The sequence below is a fragment of the Leguminivora glycinivorella genome, chromosome 16 (assembly GCF_023078275.1).
Source record: "Leguminivora glycinivorella isolate SPB_JAAS2020 chromosome 16, LegGlyc_1.1, whole genome shotgun sequence".
NCBI lineage: Eukaryota > Metazoa > Arthropoda > Insecta > Lepidoptera > Tortricidae > Leguminivora > Leguminivora glycinivorella.
This window is the reverse complement of record NC_062986.1, coordinates 9,637,371-9,663,039: the sequence shown is the minus strand read 5'-3', so window position 1 is coordinate 9,663,039 and position 25,669 is coordinate 9,637,371. Positions and strand designations below refer to the sequence as shown.

Sequence of the window (25,669 nt, the reverse complement as noted above, 5' to 3'; positions counted from 1 at the left end):
ACGTAACAGTACCTACCTAAACTCCATAGAGTTTTACCTGCAAAAAAATGTGTGATATGTATTAAACCTATTTGTTTCTTCTATTTCAGGCGATATCATCATAAAAGAAGGAACAATCGGAAACAAGATGTATTTCATACAAGAAGGAATCGTAGATATAGTAATGGCGAACGGCGAAGTAGCAACGAGCCTCTCCGACGGGTCATACTTCGGAGAGATCTGCTTGCTGACCAACGCGCGGCGAGTGGCGTCCGTCCGCGCGGAGACATACTGCAACCTGTTCTCGCTGTCCGTAGACCACTTCAACGCAGTCCTCGACCAGTACCCGCTCATGCGGCGCACCATGGAGAGCGTGGCCGCCGAGCGACTCAACAAGATAGGCAAGAACCCCAACCTCGTGGCGCACCGCGAGGACGACACCACGTCGGAAGGGAACACGATCAACGCCGTGGTGAACGCGCTGGCAGCCGAGGCCGAGCACGTCAGCCTGTCGGACGACAGCGTGGCGCGGCTGTCGGAGCGCTCGCTGGGGCTGGCGCTGCAGCCGCTGCAGGCGGCGTCGTGCCGCATGGCGGGCGTGGCGCTGCCCGGGCTGGGCGTGGCGGCGGCGCTGCCGCGGCCCAAGTCCGAGCACGACTTCAGCTCCACGCAGCAGCCGCAGCTCACGTCCGCCTCCGCCGCCTTCCACAAGTCCGACGCCGGCATAGCGCCCTGACGCCGCACCGTCTGCTAGGGGCCCCGGGGCCGCCGAGCGCCGACCGATAGCAATACTAGGCTTAGTGCGAGCCGACACTCGCTAGTTGTAGCGTAGACACGAGTATTATAGCTGCGACTTCGCCGGGCGCGTCCGCGAGACGCCGCCCGCTGAATCTCATTTTGTGATCTTATACTTAATTCTCCTGTGTTATAATTTAGGTTAAATTTTATATCATTGACGCTGTGAGGAATCGGCTAATACGCGACGTATTCCGATTGTATAGATATACCTGTTATATATTGAAGAATGATACTATTGAATCTTTATAGAGATACCTTGCCATTAAAAGAGAAAATAATTATATAGACTAGACTGAGATGTAAAGATATCACTATTTTATGCTTTGTTGACGTATGAAATAGACCTCTATTGTTGACGGATGCCGAATATACGGTGGAAAGCGAACGTTCAAAGTGTATAAACGTTCATGTTGTTCACGATTCGGAGATGATTATAGTATTTGAAGTTGTTTAAAAATATATAAATAGCTCGTGAAGCGACCGGAGCGCCACGGAAGTTCCGCGCGGCTTCGGAAGCTTCGGAGCTCCACGCGCGATTCCAATAGCACACACTTTGCTTTCTTCATTTTAATTATAAGTAGTCATATCTACCGATAATCGATATAATTAGCGCAAGACAATTCTCTCGGTTTCCTAATTAGAGGTGAATCAGTAGCGCTTCGGATATTTTCGAAATCCTTTCTTTATGTAAATATTGTATTATCGAGGATTCGCCTTTAGCGCGGTTTGTTTTGAGGGAGGACCGGAGGGTGGGTGGGGAGCGCCGAGCGGCGGCCCAGTCAATTATTCGGTGCGATCGCGGCGCTTCGGGCCTGAACTTGAATAGCCAGGAAGGACACATTAAAGGCACCTTTTTGTAATCGACAACCTTTAATTTGTGCGTCACGCAGTATGACCGCTTGCGTAACAGCACCATGGGTATTAATCGCTTCAAAAACCATAAGCCACCATGACTAATAACAACGATCTTGGAATTGGCTGTACTGCACTTAGATATCGCCACTTTTTGGTATCATTTTTCAATAATACGCATTGTTAATGTAGCATTGATACAATGATTGTGCACAAAGAAACTCATTGTGATTGACCGCGGTCGCGGTTTTTGTATAAATATTTATAAGGACTATTTATTGTAGCGTATCGCACTACTTATTTATTAAAATTATGGCAAATAAAAAGTTCAAACACTTCACTGTTCACTAACAGCAATGACCAGAACTATAGGTACTATTAGCATAAGTAAGTAAGAACAGTATGTAGCCGTATCAGCCACAGGTATCAATATCAGCAACCAACCTAAAAACATTTACTTGATAGGTACCTACAAACGTACATTTTGGGGCAACTTTCATCCTAACATGTCGTCTAGAAAAACCGGGGGGAATCTCCCAACACGACACAATAGTTAAGGGCCCATTTACACGGCGCGAGAACACGAATGCAAGTTCAATTATATCGTGGAATTACTTGTGACGTCAACAGTCCGCAATGTAACTAAAATCGCATATGACTTCAAGCACCATGTAAATGGGCCTTGCAACAGTGGCTTTCAAGAGCAGGCCCGAAGTTGTCGACGCGCCGCGGCCGTCGCCGGCGCAATGCCTTCGCACTTCACAACTTGTTTTTACTTCTAGGGTAAATAATTTATTATCGATAGAGATCATTTCGTAGAAGTAAGTAGGCCGGAGCGATAACAAATTCGATTGAACTACGTTTTGTGATATTCGTAGAGCAGCGAAGGCTGCTGCGCCTCCCAGCCGCCGGCTCCGTAGGCCCAACGGCACCAGTTGCGTAGTTCAATTAAGTAGACTTTTTTAAACAACTTGAGTGATAGTACAAAGATAAGTAAATATTAAGACTTTACAGTCAGGTGTCATGTAAATGATGTCAGCAATTCCCGTCAACTTTGTAAAATGCCACGTCAGCAAATTTTAATTGATCCTATTTTGTTACCAACAATTTGTAATATAATTCGACTTTCGTAAGATATATACAGGATAATTAAGAAAATATAGATATTAGAGAACCCTAATGACGAAATAAAACTTAATAAAATCTCAATTTATCAACAAAATCTTGGTAACAAAATAGGAATTAATAAAAACAAATTTAACTTTTCCCTTAATTTTTGTACAAACTTTTCGAGAACTGCTGATGTAGAACGCGCCACTTGCAAAATGTTCATAGCAACAGAAATGAATGAAATCAGAACTCATATACCGTAATCTCTCAGAGAGTTGTATAGATGGCGTTGCGCAGTGGTACCATCTGCTGTCTTAGGCACCTGATTTTATATTGAGATTATCAGTCTTTTTTATTTATTTGCCTATGATATTAGGTAATCTGAAAATTGCAGTAAAAGGGCTTTGTGGGTGCTTTCGCCGTTGTCATGTTTGCACCAATAAAATAAAAATATATTCTTTACACTTTAGACAACTCTAACAACACTACAGTTCCTAGTGGTAGTAAAGGGACTGGATATGAAAAAACGCGAAGCCCCTTTTATTGAGAAACTCGAAGAAATGCTTAGAGCTCGGACGCTGTTTCTTTGCCGACAACGATCACTTTAGCATTATATTTACGTAGTGTTTTCATTAAGCTTCCTAGACGCAACTTAGTGTGGCCGCTTCTAAGTTAATGATATGTTTAAGTCCCAATAATTAGTACCTATACAAATGCAACATATCGTAGGAGCGGGTGTATCGAGCCGAACGCTGGAGGGCGCGCTTCGGAAAGTAATGTCGTTGACTATTCTTAATAGTGTCATGACAATTTGTAAAGACGGTTTTGCAAATGTTGACTTTTTAGCCAAAATATAGATAATGAATGACGAACCAATGCGCAGTAGCTTACTTGTAGAACGCAGCCTAGGTCTCATTTTGGCGACTAACACCAATAGATACCTACTTTGTACTCGTAAGATATTTATACAATTGGTCTTAGCAGAGTGAATATCTGTCAATTTAAAACTAAAAAAGAGTATAAATATTGCGTTTTAATTCCCAGAGCATTTAACTGTTGTTTTAACTGGCATTATTACTGCTTTTGTAAATGATTATAAATTTTATAGAAGAGATCTATTTTTATTGTGAAGTTGAGCTACCTTACTATATAAAAGAGAAGTTATACATAATTATTTTAAATCCAAACTGTTATTTTAATACCCACATATTATTATACGTACGTATATCTACTGATTTCTGGTACCTAACTATTTTCACCAAAAGTGCTCATCGCTGTCAAGAAAATTAGAGAAAAAATGCATTAAAGAATGAAGAAAACTGTGTACGTTTTTCATTGAACTACCCATGAACTACCTTTTCCATCTTGTTCAATTCAATCAGTCTCTGGAAAAAAATATGAAAATATGAAGTATGTGAACTCATCAACTAAAAAAAAATCTGTATGCAATTAGTTGACGAAAGATGGCGTTATAATAGCTTAATAGCACATTGTTCGTTAATGTCTTTTAAAATTAATTCACAGTACATATGGTGCTAATTTATATATATAATATACTAAATAGCACTTTACTTGAGTTTGACTTGAATATGTTATTTAAATTAATGAAAATACGGAAGAATAACGTCTTAGCATATAGCGCCATCTAGAGGGGAATAGCCAAAGTACTTCAGCCACTGTAGTGAAGTGCACTGAAATGGGAAACCTATGGAAGTGAAACGTCAACCAAAAACGCGTGCCAGTGTGATCCGGCCGCTAAACATGGCGGTTTTAGTGCTGCCCACAAGATTTTACTGTAATTAGGATTTATCGATGAATCGATAAACTTTGCAACATTCTCGGCTCATTTCACATAATTCCTATTAATTCTTTATTAATATTTTAATTGAAGTAAGTTCTAAAATTTACTTCTGTAAGGGATGAAAATCCGTAGAGGGGTGGGGCGTGCGCGAGAGCGTAGTGAAAGACGGCGTGTGGCAGACTTAAGCGTTTATTTCCAGTCGGCACTATGCTAAGTACACAAACTAGGTATCAAAGGCCGTACAGCGTCCTTGAGGACAACAGTAGGCTTGTGTCGTTCACGAACTATGAACTGTTAGGAATAAAATCCCATCAATGACCGAAATGAACTGAATCTTTCCGTGCTCTGAGAATCGGTCTTTGCTCATTTAGTTCAGTATAGGATCGGCGAGCGCGAGCGGTTTGGATCGAGAACGAGTGTGTGACTGCGCCACAAACTACTAAGAAGATACTAGATGTCATTCATAGTCCCATTTGGCATAGATCTAAATTTAATAAATTTGAAACAAGGCCAATTTTTTAATTTACATGTTAAGATCTAATTTTCTTGACATATAATAATAAAAAATGTTGCAAAAAACATTAGAAACAATTTAAATCGATGTTTACAGATAATAGAACAAATTTTTAGCGCCATCTATTAAAAAACCAAAAACCCACTGTTATCTAAGCGGTTAACGTTTCAAATTTACCTGAACAATTTGACAAAATAGACGTTCAGCACATACAAATATGGTCGAATATTGAATGAATAATAGCCGGGCAAGCGTTTTGACAACCATCGAATTGGGACCGTGCGCGACGACAACGCCACGTGACCGTACAACGAGAAGTAAACATTGTGAAAAAATTAATGCAATCCTGTGTTATTTCGGCCATGAACATCTTGTAACACTCTTAAGTCCCCGAATGTGTTTCGAATCAATTTTATCATATGGCATAGATTGAAAAATGCATGAAGTGTGCTTTTGCTGTACGTAAACGTGGTATCAGTTTGGCCTTTAGTAAAATGGCAACCGAGCTCTTGTAACATTGCAAAATTTGCTGCAGGGCCATCGCATGTTACACTCACAATATTGATCCCCACTTCCTCACATTTTTACTAATTGGCATTTTTGCTCTGCGCTCAAAGATGTAATAAAAAAACCGGCCAAGGGCGAGTCGGACTCGCCCACCGAGGGTTCCGTACAAACTTTCAATGGTTAAAATAATCATACTACTCATACTCATATTCATTTATTCATTCAACGCCATTTTACACGTCAAGATTTGATTTAAAAAAATAATATTCATACAACAATAATACTTAGAGAATAAATAGACAGAAGATTGAAATTACAAAGAGTTAGGCAATATTCACATAAAAAATGCACAAAAATATTTTTCTAATTAGGAAATAAAAAAATTGTCATAAGTGTAGAACGGGTGCCAACATTGAATTTTTCCCCTCACTAGCTCGGAAACACGTGTTTTGTCCTTTAATACCAGCGGGTAAAAACGCATTTTATCCACTAGTGCTTTAAAATTGATAAAAGTAGGTGAATCTAGTAATAAAGATCATTTACCACCTGTGGAACTACTGGAAGCAGTGATAAAAGAAAATCTTGCAGTACAAAAGGCGGACTTATGCTTTAAGGCATTCTCTACTATGTTGATCTTTCTTTTATGCGGGGGGCTTCGCCCCCCGAGCCCTCCTTTATATGCTCTTAAGGGTCTCAAGAAAACCCTATCCCAACTTATTTTAAATACTACGTTGATCTTTCTTTTATGCGGGGGCTTCGCCCCCCGAGCCCCCCCCTTTATTTACTCTAAACGGTCACAAGAAAACCCTAACCCAACTTATTTTAAATACTACGTTGATCTGTCTTTTTTGTGGGGGGCTTCGATCGCCCCTGAGCCCCCCTTTATTTGCTCTTAAGGGTCTCAAGAAAACCCTATCCCAACTTATTTTAAATACTACTTTGATCTTTTTAGTAGTTCCAGTTCATATCTTCCGGCTCCATCATCAGACCTTGAAACCTAATCGTAGTCAAAGTTCATTACAAGACTTTTCTAAGAAACCCAAAAACTACTATGATACGATGTTCTATCATGTAGTTCCAGTTCATATCTTCCGGCTCCATCATCAGACCTTGAAACCTAATCGTAGTCAAAGTTCATTACAAAACTTTTCTAAGAAACGCAAAAACAGCTATGATACGATGTTACATCATGTAGTTCCAGTTCATATCTTCCGGCTTCATCATCAGACCTTGAAACCTTATCGTAGTCAAAGTTCATTTCAAGACTTTTCTAAGAAACCCAAAAACTGCTATGATACGATGTTTCATCATGTAGTTCCAGTTCATATCTTCCGGCTCCATCATCAGACCTTGAAACCTAATCGTAGTCAAAGTTCATTACAAGACTTTTCTAAGAAACCCAAAAACAGCTATGATACGATGTTCCATCATGTAGTTCCAGTTCATATCTTCCGGCTCCATCATCAGATCAGTTCAACAGTACCATATTATTGTACTGTCATCAGAACTACATACAGCTGCCAATTATCATTACGCTACGATCCTTGGAAGATGGTTAAATTAGCCTCCGTAGATTCCATTACATAGTTACATACACGACGACCTAATAAAAGCGTGTTAATATTACTATTAGCGCCATCTAGCTGAGCCCTTCTTCTGTGTGGTACTGAGGTAAGTACGTTTTATTCTTAGACTTTATCTGTCTATACGGAGTTATATATGTCTTTGACTAGAAGTATAGGTACTCTAATGAGTATTATTGTATTTAGCGCCGTCTCTCGGCAAAATTTACTAAGTAATTTACGCGACTTGAGACTTGTGCGAACCTTTAGGCATGGAAAGTCACATGAAAAGTTGTCGAAACTAATAACCCAACTTATTTTAAATACTACGTTGATCTGTCTTTTTTGTGGGGGGCTTCGATCGCCCCTGAGCCCCCCTTTATTTGCTCTTAAGGGTCTCAAGAAAACCCTATCCCAACTTATTTTAAATACTACTTTGATCTTTTTAGTAGTTCCAGTTCATATCTTCCGGCTCCATCATCAGACCTTGAAACCTAATCGTAGTCAAAGTTCATTACAAGACTTTTCTAAGAAACCCAAAAACTACTATGATACGATGTTCTATCATGTAGTTCCAGTTCATATCTTCCGGCTCCATCATCAGACCTTGAAACCTAATCGTAGTCAAAGTTCATTACAAAACTTTTCTAAGAAACGCAAAAACAGCTATGATACGATGTTACATCATGTAGTTCCAGTTCATATCTTCCGGCTTCATCATCAGACCTTGAAACCTTATCGTAGTCAAAGTTCATTTCAAGACTTTTCTAAGAAACCCAAAAACTGCTATGATACGATGTTTCATCATGTAGTTCCAGTTCATATCTTCCGGCTCCATCATCAGACCTTGAAACCTAATCGTAGTCAAAGTTCATTACAAGACTTTTCTAAGAAACCCAAAAACAGCTATGATACGATGTTCCATCATGTAGTTCCAGTTCATATCTTCCGGCTCCATCATCAGATCAGTTCAACAGTACCATATTATTGTACTGTCATCAGAACTACATACAGCTGCCAATTATCATTACGCTACGATCCTTGGAAGATGGTTAAATTAGCCTCCGTAGATTCCATTACATAGTTACATACACGACGACCTAATAAAAGCGTGTTAATATTACTATTAGCGCCATCTAGCTGAGCCCTTCTTCTGTGTGGTACTGAGGTAAGTACGTTTTATTCTTAGACTTTATCTGTCTATACGGAGTTATATATGTCTTTGACTAGAAGTATAGGTACTCTAATGAGTATTATTGTATTTAGCGCCGTCTCTCGGCAAAATTTACTAAGTAATTTACGCGACTTGAGACTTGTGCGAACCTTTAGGCATGGAAAGTCACATGAAAAGTTGTCGAAACTAATAATAGATGGCGCTGCATTTAAATTTCTTGACTGATAACTCTAATACTAAATTAAATATACTCTAAGGTAGAGCAGAGTCTAATACCTCCGCTTTACAAAAGACCGCAATCAAGTAGCACTAGACTTTACTCATTGTTGTGTTCCTGCCGGTGAGTAAGGCAGCCAGAGCTCAACGAGGGTGCGGTACTCCTTCCTTCCTTCCCCCTCCTTCCTTCAGTCGTCGGCACCCAGGCCCCTTCTAAGTACAGGTTTGTACAAGTTTCTAATGAGTCGAGTCGGCAACGCACATGTGCCACTCCTTGAGTGGCAGGCGTCCATATGTAACAGTCACCGCTTTCCATCAGGCGGACCGTATGCATGTTTGCCACCTACGTGGTACAAAAAAAAACTCTCGACGAATTCACCTTAAACATTAAAAACTAAATCAAAATCGATTGATTCGTTCGGGAGCTATGATGCCAGACAGACATGTCAAGCGTCAAACCTATTATTATTATAATATTTTTGCGTTGGTGGTTAAAAACAAGAAACCTCCTTCAAAACTATAATAAAACACAACTTTCTATGAAAATCGGTAAAGTGCGAGTCGGATTTCGACATTTCCATACAAAAAGGTCATGAGCGCCTGACTACACTAGATTTGTACTTTAAAGATTTTGCGTATATTTTGGAAACTATAAGAGATAGAGCAAATAGACTTTAGATTTTGGTTGTCGGTGGCACAATTTTTTTGTTTTCGTATATATACACCATTTTTTGGATCTATTAGGGCAATATTATGGTCAGTGCAGTTCTAAACAGTCGTAAGCGCCTCTTTTTTAGTAGGAACTTAAGTCATTTTGGCAAATGCTTAAAATTTTTAACAATTTCTAAACAGAAATGAATTTCTTTCTACCTGTCCATGGCGCTCACAAAATTTCAAAACATTTAGTAAGTACTTGCAGCGGCAGTGAGTGAAAAATCTCAATTTGAGTTTTTTTCTCTTAAGTCCGACTTACGCTTGACTGTAGATTTCTAATAGGTTTTCCTCTAATCTACAGGTAGAGGGCTATCTCGTGTATTTTTTTGAAAATTTTCCGCTAAGTAGTTTCGGAGATAAGGGGGGGGGAATGGTAATTTTTTGCTTATTTTCTTAAATTACTTCTAAATTACCAAAATAAAAACTATAAAAAAAATATATTTGAGATGCTTATAAAATGCTCTTTCATTTGATATGTAACACAATATAGTTCTAATAACTTTTATTTTTAATTGTCAATTTTACCCCCCAAAAGTGGCCCCTATGATTAAATTTCGTTTAATTTAATTTAATTATATTACATGTCCGTCTTTGGGCCACTTGTTTACATACGTGTGCCAAATTTCAAGTAAATCGGTCTAGTAGTTTCGGAGAAATCGGCTGTGACAGAGGGACAGACAGACACGCGAGTGATCCTATAAGGGTTCCGTTTTTCCTCTTTGAGGTACGGAACCCTAAAAAAGTATGCAATTGGAAGTTTCCAACTTCCATTGATGTTATTTACTAAAAATACGAGGCATTGATTCGCCACCTCCAATGAGTCATTGTCACATTCTGTCCCTATAGTAACTCGCCCGCAATACTTTTTTTTTTTGGGGGGATCTCTACATAAAGATTTCCTTATTGATATTTCATCGAAAATTAGCGAACACATGATTTATTAGTGTTTCGCTAGCCCGAACTTTGTTATGGAGCCGCAAACGCTTCCACACAAAGGCCGGGTTCCGCATTTATTTTTTGGTACCACCTAAATAAAGTCCTTGGGTGAGGCAAGCATGTATTAAACGTTCGCCGCACAAAGTTGTAGGCCTTCGGCGAAAAGGAGTGCAGCGTTAGGGCAAATTTTCTAGTTTCCTCAGAATATTGTTTTTCCGAAGGCGAGCCTTCACTTTTCAAAATGTGCCTCTTTAAAAAGTCTTTGGGACCCGCGCATGCTTCTAAAACTATAGAGTTCTCGTTGTTGACTACATTCCTTTCCTGGAGGTCTTTTATAATATATTGGAACTCTGCAATTTTTTTCCTTTGCCGCCGCACCATTTCATTTAATCTTCTTACTTTCTTCCTCAAGAAATCACATGTATCTTCCAACTTTTTTATTTTCTGTGTTTGGACCTGAAATAAAAAAAAATTAAAACAATATGATTCGTATTCCTAAGCTATCACAAAGTTAAAAGATAATTTTGAATAATTTGCCGATAAGTGCCAGTGCTGGGGCGCTGTAGGCATCCGAATGTTTTTCAAATTTTCAATTAGTCAATAATATTATTAACGTGGCGATCGATACCTAGAAGCTGATCGAATTATACAAACATAGGCTTGACACGCTAAATAGTGATAGCCAGCCTAAGATCAGCCAGCAAATGATTTTGATAGCACACGCAGAGCAAGTGTTAATTTAGGTATATTATAAAATACATGTAAAAAACCTTAACTAAAAATTATTACAGACAGTAATTAGTCAATTATATTAAAACATTAAATTAATTAGCTACTTATATTTTAGTTATAAAATACTATTTACACTATTTTTATTACTATTGAACTCTAAATATTACACAAACTGGATCGCTTTGGTCGCAACTTGGTGGTAACTAGAAAGAATAATCCAAATCCTTGCAGGGTCCTACAATGGTAATAAGGAATAAGGTACGTACCGGTAGATTATCCACTCTTGAAGTACCAGGAACAGAAGGGGCAGTATATGCGACGGCCGTCGTCAGGGGGAGCTGTGTATAAAAAAAGTTGTGTTTAAAAACCAGAATGTGACTAACTGAAATACCTATTAATTTTACGCAAAGTCGCGAGAATAACTGGTACTTACTGAAATAATTGTCTCAAAATTGCCAGTCTTTCGAAACGTTAATTATCACTGTGAATGGTAAATAAATTACTTACTGCTGGCGTTGCAATTCCTGAAGTTCCGGAAACAGGAGCAGATGCAGGATTCAATGCAGTACCAGGCTTTACAGGATGCTACAATTAAAACAAGAGACCAGTTTAAGAATCATGTAAATATATAAGATTCTCTTTTGTGAAAGTTTGTTAACAAGGTAGGAAATGTGGTTATGTCACTGAGTCTAAAAAGCAAACCATCTCAAACAGTAACCATATGACCATATTATATATATATATATATAGCACGGTAGTTTTGACGCTACGCTGTAGAAACAAATATTTTTGATATAATTCAACAAAATATTGGCTAACAATTGTGTAAAAATCTAACTAAAAAAAAGTATAATCTTACTACTGGAATTCCAACATTTAAAGTTCCAGGAGCAGGAGTTGTAACTGTAGTCGTGGTTTTCTTGCAAGGCTGTAAAAAAGGTAAAATTAGTATAAATAAAAAATACCTGGCAAGAGCGAGTTGGGGTCCATACATTAAACAATTTTTAAACATTCCATATGTTAAATATAGATTTCTTATAGGTTGTCCTGTAATATATAAGTAAAGAACATTTTTCTATATTTTTATTTTAGACACCACAGTTTCGAAGCTAATGGTTTCCTAAATTAAAAATATACCCCTAAGAACAAATTAAATTATTTTCATAGAAAATATTTTAACTTGTACGATAATTAATCGAGCTATCACTGTAAATGGTAAATAAATTACTTACTGCTGACGTAGCAATTCCTGAAGTTCCGGAAACAGGAGCAGATGCAGGATTCAATGCAGTGCCAGGCTTTACAGGATGCTACAATTAAAACAAGAGACCAGTTTAAAAATCATGCAAATATATAAAATTCTCTTTTGTGAAAATTTGTTAATAAGGTAGGAAATGTGGTTATGTCACTGAGTCTAAAAAGCAAACCATCTCAAACGGTAACCATATGACCATATTTATATATATATAGCACGGTAGTTTTGACGCTACTGCTGTAGAAACAAATATTTTTGATATAATTCAACAAAATATTGGCTAACAATTGTGTAAAAATCTAACTTAAAAAAAGTGAAAATCTTACTACTGGAATTCCAACATTTAAAGTTCTAGGAGCAGGAGTTGTAACTGTAGTCGTGGTTTTCTTGCAAAGCTGTAAAAAAGGTTAAATTTGTATAAATAAAAAAAAACCTGGCAAGAGCGAGTTGGACTCGCGCCCTAAGGGGTCCATACATTACACAATTTTTGAACATTTCGTATGTTAATTAAATATAGATTTATTATAGGTTGTCCTGTAATGTATAAGTAAAAAACATTTTTCTATATTTTTATTTTAGACCCGACAGTTTCGAAGTTAAATTGGTTTCCTAAATTAAAAATATACCTATATATTTGAGATCTGAGACTTTATTAGTTTATTTACTGCACTTTACATTCTTACTTGGGTCATCAACATACATATGTGTTTGTGTAGCAAATTTTAATTCAATTGGTCCAGTAATTTTGAAGACAATTGGATGTTATAGACAGATATATAAGGGTTCCGTTTTTAGAGTTCCGTAGTCAACTAGAAACCCTTATAGTTTCGCCATGTCTGTCTGTCCGTCCGTCCGTCCGCGGATAATCTCAGTGACCGTTAGCACTAGAAAGCTGAAATTTGGTACCAATATGTATATCAATCTACTACAACTCTAAAGTTATTTTAGTTATCTTTTATTTGTATCAGTTCGTTTTTTTTTCGTCGTCATGTATAATTTTTCTTTTTTTAGATGTACTTTGACAGTTAGAGACTCTATACATCTCTAACATCTCTTATTTTATTAATCATAGTAGCTTTGTACTTTGTATAATTTATTGAAATTAATTTCCATAGAGTAGGTACCTAGTCTGTTAATATTTTTTTTACATAAAAATATTTACAAATAAAAGATGAATACTTTTGCTTATTAAATTGTATCTTGTTTTTTAATGCATGTTAATTATAAGATGTAATGTTTTGAAAAGAAGTGGCCCGCCGAGTTTCTTGCCGGTCCCATAGTGGTTTATTGAAACTGAGGGGGGACTGAAATCTTCTCGAGGCTGAGGCGTAGGGTTAGAGCCGGCGTAGCTTTATTTGACGTTCATAAGCGCATTGTAAAATAAATATTTCATTTCATTTCAATCACGCCGACAAAGTGGTAAAATAAAAAGTGGAAAAAAATGTTTTGTTAGGGTATCCCCCCACATGTAAAGTGGGGACTGATTTTTTTTTTTTCATTCCAACACCAACGTGTGATATATTGTTGGATAGGTATTTAAAAATGAATAAGAGTTTACTACAATCGTTTTTTGATAATATTAATATTTTCGGAAATAATCGCTCCTAAAGTAAAAAAGTGTCCCCCCCCCCCTACTTTTGAACCATATGTTTAAAAAATATGAAAAAAATCACAAAAGTAGAACTTTATAAAGACTTTCTAGGAAAATTGTTTTGAACTTGATAGGTTATAGTTTTTTAAGAAAAATACGGAAAACTACTGAACCCTACACTCAGCGTGGCCCGACACACACTTGGCCTGTTTTTCCTTTTAAGGTAACCCTAAAAAAGGGCATGTCAAAAAAAACTTTATGAATAATATACAATTAAAAAAACGTGAAGGTTTGTGAAACGTGAAGGCCAACAATATACAGAATAAACATGTAAGTCACTTAAATCCTTCCTGGGGAATTTTTAAAAAGGTGGTGTGGATATGGATGAATATGAATAACCTAACCACAAAATTAAAATTTTGAAAAAACCCCCGACCGCGACATAGTGGACCGATTTTCATGAAACATGGCTAAGAACACTCCCGACTAACTCAGCTTTCAGACAAAAAAAACTAAATCTAAATCGGTTCATCCGTTCGGGAGCTACGATGCCACAGACAGACACACACACAGACAGACAAACAGACAGACAGACAGACGGACGGACAGACAGACAGACACGTCAAACTTATAACACCCCTTCGTTTTTGCGTCGGGGGTTAAAAATGACTTACTATAAAAGTTGCAATTCCTGAAGTCCCGGCAACAGCAGCAGGAGCAGTATATGCACTGGTATTGACAATGTTTAGAGGGACGTACATAAAATTGTGAAGTGAGGTGATAACTTACATGATTGTTTTAATAAATTGCAATTTAACAAAATGCATAGTATTAGCAAAAAAATATAAAATTAAGGGCATTTACCAAGTTAGATCCGGCTAAAATAGGAATTGTTTCCAACTGATCCTCTTTTAATACGGCAGTTCTATGTTGGCTGGCATGTTGCTGCAAAATAATTTAACATTATATTATAATTTATAATAATTATATAAAACAGTTTCTTTAAATAAAGTTTGCTTAAATAAAAAGCTGTTACTGCTAACATTATCATTTAAATTGGGCAAATATGTTTTTTACGCCATGACAAGACATAAAAAACATAAGTTTTTAAATTTCATACAGATTACTAAAATACATTAGTAATTTAAATGACATAGACCGCAACATAAGCCTAAAATATACAGTTTTAACTTACTCTTAGCCTTGATCCACATCCACATACAGGCGACGACGGCGACGTATGTCCTAACACGCCGAACGGACGACCGGGCGAATTAATTAGCTACTTATATTTTAAGAGTTTTGAATGATTCACGGTTATTTTCATTAGACTTATATTGACCGGGATATAGACCGTGATTACCTTTTTGATTTTTGTCGAGCTCCCGATATTTCGACGCAGTTGCATGCATCATGATCACGGAAAAAACCGAGATTGGTAAGAGAAGCCATTGAGATTCACAAATATAAAAATTTCAATCGTGAGGATGGCTTCAAACTATCTAATGTATGGAATCCAGTGATTTGTTTGTGTAAAAAACCGGTGAAGTCAGAATTGAACAAACGTAGTGACACTGTGAGTGTAGTGTGTTTGGACAGACCATCGAGTGTGAACGCGACCAGTGGTAACGCTGAAAGTGAACGCAGCCGACGCGCGCGAAGGAGGGTAGATCGCGCGCTGTCTATACAACTTTAACATCCACCCGCCTTCGTCAGTTTTTCCGTGATCATGATGCATGCAACTGCGTCGAAATATCGGGAGCTCGACAAAAATCATAATAGTAGAGCGGCGAGAGGGTCTCGGAAAAAGTTGATGTGACTGGAGAGTATACTGCTGACAAGTGGTATCGTTGTGATCGGTAGACTTTACTGAGTACGAAATAATGACTTGTCACATTCTCAGACTGTGGGGGGGTTAACTACGACGTCACAAAGATCGCGGTCCCGGGTTTCAATTTTTTGCCAATTTGTCTAGAACCCCTTATCCAATTTTGAAAAATGAGGTGTCGATTGAAAGCGTATAACATGCTGATTAAGATTTCTTATAAGTGAAAAGTATAGATTTGTTAGTTATTTTTTAATTAACAATAATGCAAAAAATACTTTTTTTTACTCTCTTTTTTGATTTTTGGACTCAAAAAAGCAATGAAAACAACCACTTAGCTAAAAAATATGTTATATGAATCATTTAACTACATTATTAAGCTATCTGTTGATTTTTAAATTTCTACGATCGGATAATAAATAAGCAAACTACAAGCACATACCTGTAGGCGGGGAGTACCGCTTGACGCGCGTTCCCATACATTCGGCGTCTACCAAATTACACCTCGCGCAAAATTCGTTTCAAGCAGATATACCTCTAATCTTATTCATTGTAATCTATCAATATTGATATCATTTGAAAGTACAATTAAAGTACTTTAAGAAACAATGTCAATCATTTTCTTAAAATCAATAATCGCCAGTCTGCGGTGGTTACAAAGGAAAAAAGTGGGTATGGAATTTGGCTGGTTTCCTAGGTTTGATACCCTAGACGAGTTTAAAAGGGGAGGTAAAGGTGACATATGGGTTATTCTCTGGCCTAAAAGCTACACAGAGGGTCAGGGGAGAAAAAACTAGGGTTTAAGTTTAGTTTTAAGTTATTTTTTCTTTTATTTGTTGATTTTATTGTTTAATTTTTTTTGTAATTTTATCAAGGATACACGTTGGTTTCTTTTGCTGAAAATTCACTTTTTTATGAGAAATGTGATGAATTTCATGGCATTTTCCGATAGAGACTAAAATTAACTTTCAAATAAGGCCACATATACATACTTTTACTTATATAATATTAAGGGTAATACCGTTTGAACTCAAACGACTTAGAGGTGCGGTTTTTTGACCCAGTAGGTATTAAAAAGTAATCTTAAAATCAAAACGATTAGACTTCGGTCGTTATACACATTAAATCACTAAAATGAAGTTACCTTTAATGTTTTAGTAATTATAATCATTACTTTTAGCCACTTTTCTCAGAACATAATTATTCGACAGAAGTCAAGATAACATTAAGAGCATATTTATTATTAATAATGCGTTATAAATATGAAATAGTTGTTGGGGTACACTTGTTAAGTACATGCAGCTCCTGCAAATACACTCAGTGTCAAAAAAATCATTGACCCACATATTAGAGAGCAGGGCGCGCAGGGCACCTCGTAACACTATGTGTGGCACTGAGGAACCAGTGAAGTCAGGTCTATGGATTGCTACACTGCTGTCCCGCTTGCACTACTCCGCCGGGGCTATTACCCTTAATATTATATAAGTAAAAGTATGACTATGAGGCCTTATTTGAAAGTTAATTTTAGTCTCTATCGGAAAATGCCATGAAATTCATCGATTTTCTCATAAAAAAGGGCATTTTCACAAAAAGAAACCAGCGTGTATTCTTGATGAAATTACAAAAAAATTAAACACAATAAAATCAACAAATAAAAGAAAAAATAACTTAAAACTAAACTTAAACCCTAGTTTTTCTTCCCCTGGCCCTCTGTGTAGCTTTCAGGCCAGAGAACAACCCATATTTGTCACCTTTACCTCCCCTTTTAAACTCGTCTAGGGTATCAAACCTAGGGAACCAGTCAAATTGAATCCCCGCTTTTTTTCTTTGTAACCACCGTAGACTGGCGATTATTGATTTTAAGAAAATGGTTGATATTGTTTCTTAAAGGACTTTAATTGTACTTTCAAATGATACCAATATTGATAGGTTACGATGAATAAGATTAGAGGTATATCTGCTTGAAACGAATTTTGCGCGAGGTGTAATTTGGTAGACGCCGAATGTATGGGAACGCGTGTCAAGCGGTACTCCCCGCTTACAGGTATGTGCTTGTAGTTTGCTTATTTATTATCCGATCGTAGAAATTTTAAAAGCAACCGATAGCTTAATAATGTAGCTAAATGATTTATATAACATATTTTTTAGCTAAGTGGCCGTTTTCATTGCCTTTTTGAGTCACAAAAATAAAAAAAGAGAGTAAAAAAAAAAAGTATTTTTTGCATTATTGTTAATTAAAAAATAACTAACAAACCTATGCTTTTCACTTATAACAAATCTTAATCAGCATGTTATACGCTTTCAATCGACACCTCATTTTTCAAAATTGGATAAGGGGTTCTAGACAAATTGGCAAAAAATTGAATCCCGGGACCGCGATCTTTGTGACGTCGTAGTTAACCCCCCCACAGTCTGAGAATGTGACAAGTCATTATTTCGTACTCAGTAAAGTCTACCGATCACAACGATACCACTTGTCAGTAGTATACTCTCCAGTCACATCAACTTTAAAACTAGACGACTTTTTTCAATTCCGCCGCCTTACTATAAAGGTAATCACGGTCTATATCCCGGTCAATATAAGTCTACTTATATTTTAGTTATAAAATACTATTTACACTATTTTTATTACTATTGAACTCTAAATATTACACAAACTGGATCGCTTTGGTCGCAACTTGGTGGTAACTAGAAAGAATAATCCAAATCCTTGCAGGGTCCTACAATGGTAATAAGGAATAAGGTACGTACCGGTAGATTATCCACTCTTGAAGTACCAGGAACAGAAGGGGCAGTATATGCGACGGCCGTCGTCAGGGGGAGCTGTGTATAAAAAAAGTTGTGTTTAAAAACCAGAATGTGACTAACTGAAATACCTATTAATTTTACGCAAAGTCGCGAGAATAACTGGTACTTTACTTACTGAAATAATTGTCTCAAAATTGCCAGTCTTTCGAAACGTTAATTATCACTGTAAATGGTAAATAAATTACTTACTGCTGGCGTTGCAATTCCTGAAGTTCCGGAAACAGGAGCAGATGCAGGATTCAATGCAGTACCAGGCTTTACAGGATGCTACAATTAAAACAAGAGACCAGTTTAAGAATCATGTAAATATATAAGATTCTCTTTTGTGAAAGTTTGTTAACAAGGTAGGAAATGTGGTTATGTCACTGAGTCTAAAAAGCAAACCATCTCAAACAGTAACCATATGACCATATTTATATATATATAGCACGGTAGTTTTGACGCTACGCTGTAGAAACAAATATTTTTGATATAATTCAACAAAATATTGGCTAACAATTGTGTAAAAATGTAACTAAAAAAAAGTATAATCTTACTACTGGAATTCCAACATTTAAAGTTCCAGGAGCATGAGTTGTAACTGTAGTCGTGGTTTTCTTGCAAGGCTGTAAAAAAGGTAAAATTAGTATAAATAAAAAAATACCTGGCAAGAGCGAGTTGGGGTCCATACATTACACAATTTTTGAACATTTCGTATGTTAAATATAGATTTCTTATAGGTTGTCCTGTAATATACAAGTAAAGAACATTTTTCTATATTTTTATTATAGACACCACAGTTTCGAAGCTAATGGTTTCCTAAATTAAAAATATACCCCTAAGAACAAATTAAATTATTTTCATAGAAAATATTTTAACTTGTACGATAATTAATCGAGCTATCACTGTAAATGGTAAATAAATTACTTACTGCTGACGTAGCAATTCCTGAAGTTCCGGAAACAGGAGCAGATGCAGGATTCAATGCAGTGCCAGGCTTTACAGGATGCTGCAATTAAAACAAGAGACCAGTTTAAAAATCATGCAAATATATAAAATTCTCTTTTGTGAAAATTTGTTAATAAGGTAGGAAATGTGGTTATGTCACTGAGTCTAGAAAGCAAACCATCTCAAACGGTAACCATATGACCATATGTATATATATATATATATATATATATAGCACGGTAGTTTTGACGCTACTGCTGTAGAAACAAATATTTTTGATATAATTCAAAAAAATATTGGCTAAGGCTAACAATTGTGTAAAAATCTAACTTAAAAAAAGTAAAAATCTTACTACTGGAATTCCAACATTTAAAGTTCTAGGAGCAGGAGTTGTAACTGTAGTCGTGGTTTTCTTGCAAAGCTGTAAAAAAGGTTAAATTTGTATAAATAAAAAAAAACCTGGCAAGAGCGAGTTGGACTCGCGCCCTAAGGGGTCCATACATTACACAATTTTTGAACATTTCGTATGTTAATTAAATATAGATTTCTTATAGGTTATCCTGTAATGTATAAGTAAAGAACATTTTTCTATATTTTTATTTTAGACCCGACAGTTTCGAAGTTAAATTGGTTTCCTAAATTAAAAATATACCTATATGTTTGAGATCTGAGATTTTATTAGTTTATTTACTGCACTTTACATTCTTACTTGGGTCATCAACATACATATGTGTAGCAAATTTTAATTCAATTGGTCCAGTAATTTTGAAGACAATTGGATGTTATAGACAGATATATAAGGGTTCCGTTTTTAGAGTTCCGTAGTCAACTAGAAACCCTTAAAATAGTTTCGCCATGTCTGTCTGTCCGTCCGTCCGTCCGCGGATAATCTCAGTGACTGTTAGCACTAGAAAGCTGAAATTTGGTACCAATATGTATATCAATCTACTACAACTCTAAAGTTATTTTAGTTATCTTTTATTTGTATCAGTTCGTTTTTTTTTTCGTCGTCATGTATATTTTTCCTTTTTTTAGATGTACTTTGACAGTTAGAGACTCTACCTATATACAACTCTAACATCTCTTATTTTATTAATCATAGTAGCTTTGTACTTTGTATAATTTATTGAAATTAATTTCCATAGAGTAGGTACCTAGTCTGTTAATATTTTTTTTTTGATGAATACTTTTGCTTATTAAATTGTATCTTGTTTTTTAATGCATGTTAATTATAAGATGTAATGTTTTGAAAAGAAGTGGCCCGCCGAGTTTCTTGCCGGTCCCATAGTGGTTTATTGAAACTGAGGGGGGACTGAAATCTTCTCGAGGCTGAGGCGTAGGGTTAGAGCCGGCGTAGCTTTATTTGACGTTCATAAGCGCATTGTAAAATAAATATTTCATTTCATTTCAATCACGCCGACAAAGTGGTAAAATAAAGTGGAAAAAAATGTTTTGTTAGGGTATCCCCCTTTACATGTGGGGACATGTAAAGTGGGGACTGATTTTTTTTTTCATTCCAACACCAACGTGTGATATATTGTTGGATAGGTATTTAAAAATGAATAAGAGTTTACTACAATCGTTTTTTGATAATATTAATATTTTCGGAAATAATCGCTCCTAAAGTAAAAAAGTGTATCCCCCCCCCCCCCTAACTTTTGAACCATATGTTTAAAAAATAGGAAAACATCACAAAAGTAGAACTTTATAAAGACTTTCTAGGAAAATTGTTTTGAACTTGATAGGTTATAGGTTTTTAAGAAAAATACGGAAAACTACTGAACCCTACACTCAGCGCCGGCCCGCGCACTCGATCAGGGTAGAGCGAGATATAGTTTTGGCGCCCCCTTGTTTAAATTTTTTTGGGGTCCTAATCTGAAGCCAAAACTCCATCCTTATAGATTCCTTGTGTCCGTCTGACACCTCACAACCATTTGACTAAGTATTTAAGTAAAATATATCACATGTATTCGTATTAGATAAAAATAGTTAACGCGAGCGAAGCGAGCGCGAAATTTTTTCCTATTATTTAAGGGGGAAGGGGGGGTCATATATAAGCCCCTGTCTTTCGTAGGCCAAACGTGCGCGAGGTTAAAGCTTTCCTGCGCGGCGTGTTCATTAAGGAGTTCATTAGGACAAGAACAAATTACTGTGATGAAACAAAAGAGGCCAAAGACCAAGCTCTGGCGGACCAAGAACTGATAACAGTCGGATTTGAGCTTCAGTTTAGGGCCACGGCAAGGCATGGGAGAGAAAAGCAATGGCCAACTTGGACAGACATTGAGAAGTTCGACTCTAATTGCAGAACTTTGGCATATTTTGGGGTATTTTGATTTCACAGGGTGCTGGCGTTCTCGACTTCTAGGCCTTTTATTTCGTCATCAGTTTTAGTTTTATTACACGAAGAGTTAATTAGGCCACAGTAACTCATTCATCAGCGTCGGGATGCTATAATGGGCATCGGTGGTTTGCCATTATGTGCCCTTCGGTTTCCTAGTGCTTAGAAGTTCGTTCATCATCACGCTTACGCTCCTTTGACTCATACAAAATTGTGCCTCTCTGAGACGTTTTGCGCCTTTGACTTTAGGCACTGGTCCCACCGCGAGCTAGTAAGCTATGAGCTATCGGCTATAAAAACGAACAAAAGATAAGCACTCCCGTGCAAATAAAAGAGACATGGCGATATTAATAGCTCACCGCTGGGCGAGTAGCTATTCTTATTGATTATCTTAAGAGGAATTCTGCTTTGGATTGTGGATAAATACTGTTTGGATAGCGCCGTAACTTTGACTTTGTCGTTCGGCCTCGCAACAATATGGTTCGTCTAGAGCTAGAAACATCTTTCACGGCGCCCTAGTAACAGCTCCCATGCACCTTATGAATGTTGTACATGGATGATGAATGTTGTACTTTTCAGATAATCTGAATCACAATCACAAATCTAGATTTTCAATAGCTGAATAATAGTTATTTGTTATACAAGGGGGCAAAGTTGTATTTTAACGCCGAGTGTGGAATTGAAAAACGAGCAAGTGAAAGGATTCTATAGTTGAACCACGAGCGAAGCGAGTGGTTCGAGAATAGAATCCTGAACTTGCGAGTTTTTTAACACACGAGAAGTAAAATACATTTGCACCCGAGTGTAACACAAAACTTTTCCCCTCACTATAGCGAGGAAACTACAACGCTAAAAATGCGTTTATCACTGCTTCCAGTAGTTCCACAGGTGGTAAATCATCTTTATTACTAGATTCACCTACTTTTATCAATTTTAAAGCAGTTAATTTGACTTTATTCAAGGTCAAATTACTTTACCCACTAGTGGATAAAATGCGTTTTTACCCGCTGGTATTAAAGGACAAAACACGTGTTTCCGAGCTAGTGAGGGGAAAAATTAATTTCCGGCTCCTCTCGCCATACTGGGCTATTTGTGTGCCCACGCAATGATGATTTTGGCGCCCTCTTACCATTCGGCGCCTAGAGCGGCCGCTCCACTCGCTCTACCCTTAATCCGGCCCTGACTCTACCTATATACATCTCTAACATCTCTTATTTTATTAATCATAGTAGCTTTGTACTTTGTATAATTTATTGAAATTAATTTCCATAGAGTAGGTACCTAGTCTGTTAATATTTTTTTTTTTGATGAATACTTTTGCTTATTAAATTATATCTTGTTTTTTAATGCATGTTAATTATAAGATGTAATGTTTTGAAAAGAAGTGGCCCGCCGAGTTTCTTGCCGGTCCCATAGTGGTTTATTGAAACTGAGGGGGGACTGAAATCTTCTCGAGGCTGAGGCGTAGGGTTAGAGCCGGCGTAGCTTTATTTGACGTTCATAAGCGCATTGTAAAATAAATATTTCATTTCATTTCAATCACGCCGACAAAGTGGTAAAATAAAAAGTGGAAAAAAATGTTTTGTTAGGGTATCCCCCCCACATGTAAAGTGGGGACAGATTTTTTTTTTTTCATTCCAACACCAACTGTGATATATTGTTGGATAGGTATTTAAAAATGAATAAGAGTTTACTACAATCGTTTTTTGATAATATTAATATTTTCGGAAATAATCGCTCCTAAAGTAAAAAAGTGTGTCCCCCCCCCCTAACTTTTGAACCATATGTTTAAAAAATATGAAAAAAATCACAAAAGTAGAACTTTATAAAGACTTTCTAGGAAAATTGTTTTGAACTTGATAGGTTATAGGTTTTTAAGAAAAATACGGAAAACTACTGAACCCTACACTCAGCGTGGCCCGACACACTTGGCCGGTTTTTCCTTTTAAGGTAACCCTAAAAAAGGGCATGTCAAAAAAAACTTTATGAATAATATACAATTAAAAAAACGTGAAGGTTTGTGAAACGTGAAGGCCAACAATATACAGAATAAACATGTAAGTCACTTAAATCCTTCCTGGGGAATTTTTAAAAAGGTGGTGTGGATATGGATGAATATGAAAAATGACTTACTATAAAAGTTGCAATTCCTGAAGTCCCGGCAACAGCAGCAGGAGCAGTATATGCACTGGTATTGACAATGTTTAGAGGGACGTACATAAAATTGTGAAGTGAAGTGATAGCTTACATGATTGTTTTAATAAATTGCAATTTAACAAAATGCATAGTATTAGCAAAAAAATATAAAATTAAGGGCATTTACCAAGTTAGATCCGGCTAAAATAGGAATTGTTTCCAACTGATCCTCTTTTAATACGGCAGTTCTATATTGGCTGGCATGTTGCTGCAAAATAATTTAACATTATATTATAATTAATAATAATTATATAAAAGAGTTTCTTTAAATAAAGTTTGCTTAAATAAAAAGCTGTTACTGCTAACATTATCATTTAAATTGGGCAAATATGTTTTTTACGCCATGACAAGACATAAAAAACATAAGTTTTTAAATTTCATACAGATTACTAAAATACATTAGTAATTTAAATGACATAGACTGCAACATAAGCAGAAAATATACAGTTTTAACTTACTCTTAGCCTTGATCCACATACAGGTGACGTATGTCCTAAGACGCGAAACAGACGGTATTGTAAAAAACGTCTCCTTAGTACATTATGCATAGGAAGGACGACGCGTCGCTTGGGTTTTTAGGGTTCTGTACCAAAAAGGTACAAAAGGAACCCTTATGGTGCGACTCTGTTTAAATTACACCCGGGCGTCCGTTCGGCGTCTTAGGATATACGTCGCCTGTGCGTGGATAGTCCCTTACAAATTTTAATGGCACAGCATCATCTCGTAGTCGAGTCACATCCAAAGTTTTGTTGAAACATTGTTCATCAAAATGCAGCGAACAAATAAAAATATCCTTTACATTTGGCCTTATATTTTCCATTCCGATAGCATCCAGCCACTTTTTCTTTTTAAGGCCATTTCTTGGTAACCTTTAAAATACGTTTTAATAATTAATTTAAGATATTTTTTTGGTTTTAAGCGGAGTAGCATGATGAAATAAGAAAATGGTAATAAGCAATCATAAAAAATCGATATCAAAGTCGATAAAAAACGTACAACCCGAGCTGAAGTGTAAACATTATTTAAGCCTAAAAATATAGTAAAATAAGTCACATCCCTTCAAAACTTATAGCTGCACATAACAACGTTACTAATTATAATGTAATACATCCTTCAATTTTCCAGCAACATTAACAATAATCAATATTTTTAATGTAAATCATAGCGTACCTGTGTAAGGTCAAAAATGGCTGATTTGGTGTTTTTCTTATGCCGCAGTGTTTTACACTACACACTGGCATATTTTCACCGTAATTATTTACATTTGACTTCAATTATATTCAGGTATCACGCAAAATATAAAGATAATTCAATTATTTACATTTTTCCACGACTTTTTGACAGGACATATACCGTCTGAACTCACTGACAATGACATTTAAGCCCCATTTAGATGGTACGAGTTTCTCGCCTCGAACGTACGATTATCGAAGTACGAGAAAAAATATCGTATCATGTAAACTATGCGTACAATATCGCACGGGAGGAGGCGATAATCGCCTCGCCTTTGATGTTTGTATGTCTCCGTGTAAACAAAACACGTATGCGAGAATCGTATATGCGCTACAGTCGAAATGAATTCTCTTTACCTAGAAACAGAATAGCCATGTACCTAATATATGTGTTTATAATTAATTAAAAGCACGCAAGTTGACAGGCAAAACTCGCATGAAAATCGGTTCGCTCCGATTCGTACGATAATCGCACGTTCGAGAAGAAATGTCATACGAGAACCGGTTTAGACGAGTCGAGAAAATACGATACTCGTATGCGAGTTTTTATTTCTCGCACGAATGTAAACGTTTTCGTACGATAATCGCCAGGCGATCTGACA

At 36.6% G+C, this 25,669-nt stretch overlaps 2 protein-coding genes across 22 annotated transcripts in view; one reads left to right on the top strand and one right to left on the bottom strand.

Moving 5' to 3' along the window:
- The window catches only part of LOC125234352 (potassium/sodium hyperpolarization-activated cyclic nucleotide-gated channel 2), a 445,496-nt gene extending 442,834 nt beyond the window's left edge, over positions 1-2,662 (top strand). For all 12 annotated transcript variants that reach the window (XM_048140533.1, XM_048140520.1, XM_048140521.1 and 9 more), the window contains one exon: positions 90-2,662. In XM_048140533.1, coding sequence (XP_047996490.1) covers positions 90-715 — 626 coding nt within the window. In that variant the 3' untranslated portion in view covers positions 716-2,662. The remainder of the gene's footprint in view (positions 1-89) is intronic.
- Positions 2,663-9,969: 7,307 nt separating this feature from the next.
- Positions 9,970-25,200, bottom strand: LOC125234355. Of its 10 annotated transcripts, XM_048140535.1 has the most exons (15): positions 25,006-25,200; positions 24,533-24,704; positions 23,963-24,043; positions 19,654-19,722; positions 19,285-19,362; positions 18,911-18,979; positions 18,564-18,641; positions 18,318-18,389; positions 14,606-14,686; positions 12,477-12,545; positions 12,128-12,205; positions 11,755-11,823; positions 11,403-11,480; positions 11,162-11,233; positions 9,970-10,619 (listed from the first exon to the last, which is right to left on the bottom strand). In XM_048140535.1, exons 1-15 carry the CDS (start codon positions 25,074-25,076, stop codon positions 10,194-10,196), a joined length of 1,563 nt encoding a protein of 520 aa, XP_047996492.1. In that variant the 5' UTR covers positions 25,077-25,200; the 3' UTR covers positions 9,970-10,193. The 10 variants fall into 10 exon arrangements, with proteins under 10 accessions (XP_047996492.1, XP_047996494.1, XP_047996493.1 ...); XM_048140537.1 differs by lacking the exon at positions 12,477-12,545; XM_048140536.1 differs by lacking the exon at positions 19,654-19,722.
- Positions 25,201-25,669: the final 469 nt, after the last annotated feature.